Source organism: Fistularia commersonii, chromosome 7 (assembly GCF_037954325.1).
Source record: "Fistularia commersonii isolate RoL2024-O1a breed Wild chromosome 7, RoL_Fcom_v1.0, whole genome shotgun sequence".
NCBI lineage: Eukaryota > Metazoa > Chordata > Actinopteri > Syngnathiformes > Fistulariidae > Fistularia > Fistularia commersonii.
In genome coordinates, this window is record NC_141290.1 from 414347 (window position 1) to 422500 (window position 8154).

Here is an 8154-nt window from a genome sequence, read left to right on the forward strand (position 1 = left end):
CAGCTGGACCTGACACACACCCTCCAACACCTTAACCCTTCAGCTTCCAGGATGGAACCCAACCTGTGTGTGTGTGTGTGTGTGTGTGTGTAGGGATGACACACTCTCTGTGCAGACCCAGGGTTTTATTGTTGTTTTAAATAAACATTTAAAAAGCTTCAGTCCACTTGGGTTTCCTCCATGATGGACTGAAGAGCCTCCAGAGCCTCCAGAGACACCGTGAGGGTCCCGACCAGCTGACCCCCCCGCAGGTCCACCACTGACACACACACACACACACACACACACACACACACACATTAATAACAAGTCAACATATCAGAGATTCTTCTGTCTTGAATGTGTGTGTGTGTGTGTGTGTGTGTGTGTGTGTGTGTGTGTGTGTCCCCACCGTCCAGCGGTGTCTCCAGCAGGTCTTGTCTCGTGTCCAGGATGTCGGCGATCCTGAGAAAGGCCACGCCCACGTCTTCACACTCCTTCTCCTGCTCCTCCTCCTCTGGGGGTTCGCTGACCACCGTGAAGCGGATCCTGCCGACCACAGGAGGTCGCCGTCAGCGTCTTCCAGCCGGCGGCGCGGCCGCAGCTCGCCGCTCGCATGGACGGCGCGCTCACCTCTCCATGTCGGGGTTCCGTCCCTGCAGAACTTTCCTCAGCAGGTGTCGCCGGGCGGAGGCCTTCTCCACGTCCAGAGGAACCACTGGCGGGACGACACGCCAGCGTCAGACCGAGGCCCCGCCCCCTCCGAAGATACCCCGCCCCCTCCGAGGAGGCCCCGCCCCCTCTAACCTTTGCTATAGTTGTAGTTGATGGCGGCGCCCGGCGGCGGTTTGGGCAGCGACAGCGGCGTCTCCTCGGTGGGAAGATCCAGGATGGAGAACTCCACGAAGAGCCGGGCCACGCCGGCGTCCTGGGACACCCACGAGTCCGGGTGCAGGCTCAGGCGCACCACCTCCACCCGAACACGCTCCGAGGGCTACACACACACACACACGCACACACACATATGGGAGTTTATGAGTGTGTGTGTGTGTCTGTTGTTAAGAAGAAGGAAGACATCCATCTCTCCAGTGTTTTCCTGGCGGCTCCACGAGCGACCCTGTTAGCGTTGGCTTTCCGCTAGCGCCAGCGTCGGCTCTGTGAGGAGCTACAAATGCTAATCGTGCTACGTTGTGCTACGTTGGGTCCGAGGGCAGCAGAGGGACCCGTGCTGGTCTTCAGCTTTCCAAGGAAGGAAGGCGCGGGAGATCGGCGGTGGATCGACCTTCTCGCCGCTTCTCCCCGTCATTTGAACCATTTAGCCGAGCTAAGCTAAGGTGCTGGAAGAGCTCACGGGCGTTAGCGACGTTTTGCCGTCAGAAGAAAGGCCGCGGGCAGGAGAGGCCCGACGTTCTCCTGCTCCTGCGGCAGAAGGTCTGAAGACTCCACCATGGAGGAAGACCTCTGTTAGCATAGCAACACTCGGCGCCTTCGTGGACGTTGGTCTTCTGCTTCTCGCTGACATCGATGGGCTTCCGATGTGAAGGCGGCACAGATCAGGTGATTCTGCCCCGCCGGGTGAAACGAAACCCGGCCAAAGGTCAAAGGTCACCTCGCCGCCACGGAAACATTTACATTTCTACAAACTGAGACACGAGGAGAGTTTTTGTTTTATGTGGCTGATCAGACAGGACAGTGACGTCCCACTCACCACCTGAGGTGACCTTTACAGGCCTGATGGTGGCCGCAGGTGTGACCTTTGACCCCGATGTCAGACCGGATGATCTATCAGAAGCAAACTCTGCTCCTGGATCAGACCTCCTGAGGAGCCATTCAGGAAATCGAAGCAGACATAAACAAAGAGCGTGTGTGTGTGTGTGTGTGTGTGTGTGTGTGTGTCTGCGCACTCACACACACCTTCCTCCCCCGCGGCGTCCCGTGAACAATGCAGTCATCACTGTCGGTCGATTCGCTCTGATCCCGTCCGCCATCCGCCGCCGCTGGAAGATCTGCGGCGTGAGGAGAAGTAAACAATGAGGAGGATCGGAGGAGGCGGCAGGAGACACTTCAGAAGCTCCTCCATCTGGACGGGCCGAGCTAACGAGGCGAGGAGACGCTCCAGGAGCCTCCTCAACATTAATGAAGGCGGCGGATCATCGGCAGACACGTCCAATATTTATGTCTGGAGGAACGTGAGAAGAAGCGTCTCACCCTCCGCCAGCTCCTCGGAGATCTCAGAGTCAGATTCGGACCGAGAGCCGGCCGCGACCAGCTGGCCCTCCGAGAAGTGAGAACCTTCCTCTTCCTCTTCCTCTTCCTCGTCGTCCTTCTTCACCGCCTGAGGACCAGTAAAATATCAAACCGGCTAAAGCTACCGGCTAACGACGACGAGATCTTCCGAGAGAAAGCTGGAGGTCTTTTATGGTGAATATGTGAAAACCAGACGTCCCTCAGGCAGGAGGTCAGAAGGTCCGGGTCTCTGGAGACCCGCTCATGGACGCTCTCCACCAGAAGCAGCGAGCCGACCCACCTGACGCTCTGCCGATTCCACGAAGGTGACCTTCTTGGCCGGAGGTCCGTCCCTCCCTGGCGTCTTCTGACGCAGCTTCGGCACCGGCGCCTGCTGGACAAACACATCCTTGGGTCACTTGGGTTCCTCTGGAGTTCCACCTGGTGGCCAGCAGGAGGCGCCGCCGGCCGAGGCGGCGAGGAGTTTGGTCAGGAGTTTGACCTTTGACACCGTGACCTCCGATGGCGAGCTGTCCTGATGCAGAACATTTCTCTCTCCTCTGGTCGTCCTGATGACCTCCTCCTTCTCCTCCTCCTCCTCCTCCTCCTCTTCCTCTTCCTCTTCTTCTTCTTCCTCTTCTTCTTCTCTTCCCTGGTTCTTCTTCAGCTCCTGCGTGGTCGTCTGGATGGGGACGACGTCCTGGTCGTGTTGGACGGCGTCCGGCGGCGGGCGATAGGTCGACGCCCACTGGAGCGACACTTCGATGTGGCCGGCGGGGCTCCCTGATTGGTCGATCAGCTCGAAGTCACCTGGAGAGGAAAGAGGCGGAGCCTGAAGGCCTGAAGGTCCGGCTGCGGCGGCGGAGTGGGGAAGCCCCGCCCCCTCCTCACCGGCGACGGGCCGGCCCCGGGCCAGCGGCCGCAGGTCCACCGTGGCCTTCCCCAGGTAGACCTCCATCTGCTTCTCCTTGTGGTCGAACACGTAGAACCGCAGAACCTCCCCCTTCAGGTACCGGTCCAGCTCCGCGTCCGTGGCGACGGCGTACGGCGTCAGGTCGTCGAAGCGCGGGTCGGCGCAGTCGTCCACGGTGGCGGTGGGATAGTCGGGGAAGTCGAAGAACCTGTAGACCACGTAGGGGCTGGGAAGGGGGGCGCACCTGGACCGCAGGCCCCGGCAGCCCCGCACTCGGACCCGGAGCTGGTTCTGGGGCGCAGAGGGGGCGGGGCCACACGTTACTCTAAGAAACGGGGGTTCGGCGGCGGGCGCTTCTCCGAGAGGCCCCACCTTGTGGCGGCGCGGCGGCTCCTGGATCGGCTCCTGGATCGGCTCCTGGATCGGCTCCTGGATCGGCTCCTGCAGCTTCATGCGGTACTCCAGCGAGCCCAGCGAGGCCTCCTCACACACACCCGCCTCTCCTGATGGACGGACCGCCGGTCAGAACCACATCCGACCCGGACCCGACGGTCCGACGGCTACTGACCCGTGAGGGGGGCCGTCCCGCGGACCCGGCCTTCCCGTCCCAGCAGCCGGTGCAGCGGCAGGGTCGCCGTGGCGACGGTCCTCCAGTCCAGGCCGAGGGCCTGGTGCAGCTCCACGCGCAGCGCCTCCCCGGCCAGGTAGTCCAGCAGCCGCCCGTCCACCCGGGTCGGGAAGCGCGAGGTGAAGCCGTAGCGCGGCCGCGGGCCCGAGGCCACCGGGGTGGAGTGCAGGTCGAACAGGTGGAAGCGGTAGGTGCAGAAGGTGGAGGGCTGAAGGTCTCCCAGGACCCTCAGGGCCGCCGGGGTCAGATCCACACCCACGATCTGGAGCTCCAGAAGGTTCTCCCCCGGCGGCAGAACCTCCTCGCCCTCCTCCCGCCCCGCCGGAGCCTCCGGCCTCGACGCCCCGGAGCCGTAGACCGACTCCCTGAGCTGAGCTGAGGAGGAAGAGGAGGGTCAGACAAGGAGGAGGAAGAAGCTCCGACCGGCAGGACCAGGACCTCCACCTTCCAGCTTCTTCATCCTGGCCTCCTTGGTCTCCAGCAGCTGCTCCTGGTGCTGCAGCTTCTGCTGGAACCGCAGCGCGTCCGCGTCCATCTTCTGCCTCACCAGCTCCAGCTCCGCCTACACGCACACACACACACACACACACACACACACACACACACACACACACACACACACACACACACACACACACACACACACACACACACACACACCGCAGGGTAGTTAGCGTGCTTAGCATGTAGTGGCTAACTCCTCCGCCTGGACGCTCCCCTTCCTAAACCTGCTGCTTGAGGTCCGTCTGCATCAACAGGCGGCGATGTCACCACGGCGACAGTGACATCACAAAGGGAGCGTCGAAACGCCGGCTCGTTGACGCTCGCCGCTCCGCCCGAGCTTCGGGTTCGGGGTGCGCGGGCGCAAAAAGGGGCGGAGCTTGTACGTCCGGGAGTTATTTGCGACGTTACCTCGTAATCCTTGCAGATCTTGCTCTCGGAGCTCAGCAGGTGTCGTGTTTTCTCCAGCTCCAGAACCGTCTCGGCGTGAGCGGCCCGCAGCTCCCGAAGCCGGCGCTCCGGGTCGGCGCCGGCCGTCGGGTCCCGCCCGTCCCGCAGGAAGCCCAGCTCCTCGCACTTCTGCAGCTTGCGTTCCTGGCGAGGAGGGCGCGGCGTGAGCGGGGGAGGGAGGGGGGGTTCGGACCGGCGGCGGCGGCGGCGGCTCGCTCACCTGGACCAGCAGCAGAGCCTCGGTGAGCTCGGCGGCGTCGTACTGGCCCTCCTGCAAAGACGCCACGTGCAGAGGTCGGCGGGCGAGGACGCTCGGGGACGGCGGCGGCAGCGGCGGGGACACTCACCCCGCCGAGGGCCCGCAGGCGCTCCGTGGCCTCCAGCTGACGCTTCTGCTCCACGAGCTCCACCAGGAGCTTCCCGTTCTCCTCCCTCAGACGCTCCTTCGCCTCTGCAACACCACGGCGGGCCGAGTCAGAACCTGGCCGGGCCCGAGGAGCTTCAGACCTGCTGCCCGGAAGGGAGGACGTCCTCCGGATCCCCTCCGACCTCCTGGAGATACCGGGACGCTTCGCCCGCTCACCAAGACGCGGCGAGGTTTACCCGACCTTTTCCTTTCGTGAACCTTACAAAGGCCGCCGGAGGGCGATGCGGCGGTCGTCACGGTAACCACGTGCCTCGCTCAGCCTTGATCTTGTCCAGGATCTCGTTCTTGTCCACCAGGTCGGCCTTCAGCGCCGTCTCCAGCTGAGCGATCTGGGCCTTCAGCTGCTGCTCCTGGAGCTGCCACCTCTGCTGCTGGGACACCTCGAACACACTGTGAACACACACACACACACACGCACAACTTAACAGCCAATCGCTGGGGCGGTTGGGCTGAGGGGCGGGGCTTACAGAATGTGTCATCTGTCAATCATAGAGGCATTAACCACTGAGCTTCTAAGTCACACCTGTGGATAATTGAAAGTTCTGTGGAGCTCCTGCTGGAGAACTCAGACAGGAGAACCTGAGGAGAACCTGAGGAGAACCTGAGGAGAACCTCTGCGTGACCCCGGGCGGGTTTTGCTGCGTAACGTCCCGAGAAGAACCGGTTCTGGAGCCTGACCTGTCCATCAGCTGGTCGTTGCTCTCCTTCAGCAGCTTCTTCTCACGCTCCAGGTCGCCGATTCTGTCCTCCAGCTGAAAGCGGACCTTCGTCACTCTTCCGGTGGTTTCGGGTCGTCCCGCGGCGAAACGCGCCCGTGCGGCGCTCACCTGCTGCCTCTCGGCCTCGGAGACGGACGCCGCCTGCAGCCTCTTCTCCAGCTCCAGGTTCTTGGCCCGCTCGTCCCTCAGCTGGGCCCACAGCTCGTCCACCTTGGCCATGGCGGCCTCCTGGCTGGCCTTCAGCACGCCCTGGCTCTGGAACACAGAGGTCAGTTGTGGGGCGGCGGTAGTTTCTGGCCGGTCCGATGGGTCCGGGCTCGTCCTCTCACCTCCTGCAGCTGCAGGAAGCGACCCTCCAGCACCGTGGCGGCGTTGGAGCGTTCAGCCAGCTGCTTCTGCAGCCGGATCAGGGTTGTGTTCCCGCTGACGTGGGACCTGGATGGAGGAGGAAGAGGAGGAAGAGGAGGAAGAAGAAGAAGAAGAAGAAGAGGAAGAAGAAGAAGAAGAAGAAGAAGAAGAGGAAGAGGAGGAAGAAGAAGAAGAAGAAGAAGAAGAAGAAGAAGAAGAAGAAGAAGAAGAGGAAGAGAGGGGGAGGAAGAGGAAGAGAGGAAGAGGAAGAAGCGGAGGAAGAAGAAGAGGAGGAAGAAGAAGAGGGGTGGTCCTTCACTGAGGTTCAAACTCCAGGTTTGTGTGTTTGAAGGATCCAGCGGTGGCACCTCAGCGAGGAGGTCTGCTGCTGCCGGACCTCCAGCAGTCTCTCCTCAAACCCCTCCCGCCTCCTCTTCATCTCGTCCCGCTGCAGCCGAGCCGCCTCCTCCATCTCCTCCATCTGGCTCCGCTGGGACTCCACCACGTTCTCCCTGCACGCCGAGCGCAGAGGCCTTCAGAACAGGTTCCGGTATGGACGGGGCCGGAGACGGAGGTCGGGGCTCACAGGTTGCGGATCTCTGCCCGGGCCTCCTCCAGCAGGCTGTGGCCGTAGCGAGGCAGCTGTCCGGGGGGCGGCCGGCCCTCCAGGCTCCTGGTGCCTGCGGAGGAACACCAGATGTCAGCGGACGTCCGGCCCCTCGTCGCCGGGTCGCGCTTTCGGGACGGGGTCTCCTCGTACTCCTGGGTCTGGCGGGGGAGCAGGAGTCGTCCCTGGTCTTGCGGAGGCCCGAGCAGACCCGCGGCCGGACGTGTCCGTAGGGGGAGGCCCGGCGGGGGGCGTTCATCAGCTGGTGCCTGGCCACCAGGAGGCGCTGCTTCAGCTTCTCGTTGTCGGCCTGCAGGGCGCGGACCTTCTCCTGGAGCTCCTCCATCACCTCCTCCATCTCGGCGTCCCTGGCCCGGCCCGCCGGCGGCCCGCCGCCCGACACCAGCTGCTCCAGGCGCCCGCGGTCTTTCACCAGCTTCATCAGCTTGGTGCCCAACCTGGAGACATTTGCATCTCCAAATAACATCAACACATCATTGCTCCTGTGCAACTTCATGTTGGAGCTGGTGGAACCCCTGTGTGTGTGTGCGTGTGTGTGTGTGTGTGTGCTTCTCACTTCCTGATCTTGTCATCCTGTGTGTGTGTGTGCTGCTTGAGGAGGAGCGACTCCTCGTACAGCCGGAGATAGCGGTCCTCCAGCTCCCCGCGGGACATCCGGCCCACGTCCTGCAGCGCTCGCAGCTTCTGCAGCGACGCCTCTGTGGACGGGAAGCACGGCCAGAAGATCGGGACAGGGTTAGAAACCGGCTCAGGAACTCATTCTTCATTCCAGACTCCATTTAAAGTGTCAGGTGGGAAAAAGGACAAAAAAACTACAATCATGGCCGCCGGGTCAGTCTGTTACAGAGGCTCCGGGTCGGAGGTGGGGGGGCGCTGACCTTGGGGACCCGTGGAGGGCCGGATCAGGGGGAGGGGCCCGTCCCTGACCGGGACCTCGGCCAGCGTCTCGTCCAGCAGGACTGACATGGTTCCCCTGAAAACACACACACACACACACACACACACACACACACACACACACACACACTTGAAATGATGTGATGGTTTCCATTCATTCATTCATCCTCGATGCTGCTTCTCCTGCAGGAAGGATTCAGCCTGAACCTCCTGCGTGTTCGTGGAGTGTGAGAGGAACCCCACGCGGACTCCACACGAGTGGGGATCCAGCCAGGAACCTTCTGACCCGTGCGACCAGCTTTGGTCTCCTCATCTCCTCATCTCGTGTGTGAGGAGCTTGAGAAGCTCCGAGGTCTTCATGTGTTCTGCGTGGCTCTGCAGGGACGCGGAGGCTCGTCGCCCACGGAGGACCGAGAGCCTCCACGCCACGCCGACGGA

At 62.4% G+C, this 8154-nt stretch overlaps 1 protein-coding gene across 6 annotated transcripts in view; it reads right to left on the bottom strand.

Annotated features, from left to right (window-relative positions):
• Positions 1 to 110: 110 nt before the first annotated feature.
• The window catches only part of rpgrip1l (RPGRIP1 like), an 8456-nt gene continuing 412 nt past the window's right edge, over positions 111 to 8154 (bottom strand). For 2 of the 6 annotated variants that reach the window (XM_086148993.1, XM_086148994.1), the window contains exons 2-25: positions 7698 to 7792; positions 7376 to 7517; positions 6952 to 7256; positions 6778 to 6871; positions 6560 to 6703; positions 6173 to 6278; positions 5952 to 6098; positions 5803 to 5876; positions 5375 to 5514; positions 5045 to 5148; positions 4918 to 4968; positions 4659 to 4841; positions 4191 to 4308; positions 3687 to 4121; positions 3491 to 3621; positions 3097 to 3409; positions 2708 to 3015; positions 2507 to 2599; positions 2188 to 2314; positions 1894 to 1985; positions 787 to 973; positions 613 to 697; positions 392 to 528; positions 111 to 259 (exon numbers count right to left, since the gene is read on the bottom strand). In XM_086148993.1, coding sequence (XP_086005119.1) covers positions 159 to 259; positions 392 to 528; positions 613 to 697; positions 787 to 973; positions 1894 to 1985; positions 2188 to 2314; positions 2507 to 2599; positions 2708 to 3015; positions 3097 to 3409; positions 3491 to 3621; positions 3687 to 4121; positions 4191 to 4308; positions 4659 to 4841; positions 4918 to 4968; positions 5045 to 5148; positions 5375 to 5514; positions 5803 to 5876; positions 5952 to 6098; positions 6173 to 6278; positions 6560 to 6703; positions 6778 to 6871; positions 6952 to 7256; positions 7376 to 7517; positions 7698 to 7785 — 3705 coding nt within the window. In that variant the 5' untranslated portion in view covers positions 7786 to 7792 and the 3' untranslated portion in view covers positions 111 to 158. Of the gene's footprint in view, positions 260 to 391; positions 529 to 612; positions 698 to 786; positions 974 to 1893; positions 1986 to 2187; positions 2315 to 2506; positions 2600 to 2707; positions 3016 to 3096; positions 3622 to 3686; positions 4122 to 4190; positions 4309 to 4658; positions 4842 to 4917; positions 4969 to 5044; positions 5149 to 5374; positions 5515 to 5802; positions 5877 to 5951; positions 6099 to 6172; positions 6279 to 6559; positions 6704 to 6777; positions 6872 to 6951; positions 7257 to 7375; positions 7518 to 7697; positions 7793 to 8154 lie in introns of all 6 variants that reach the window. The other 4 variants (XM_086148996.1, XM_086148990.1, XM_086148995.1 and 1 more) reach the window with 3 other exon arrangements.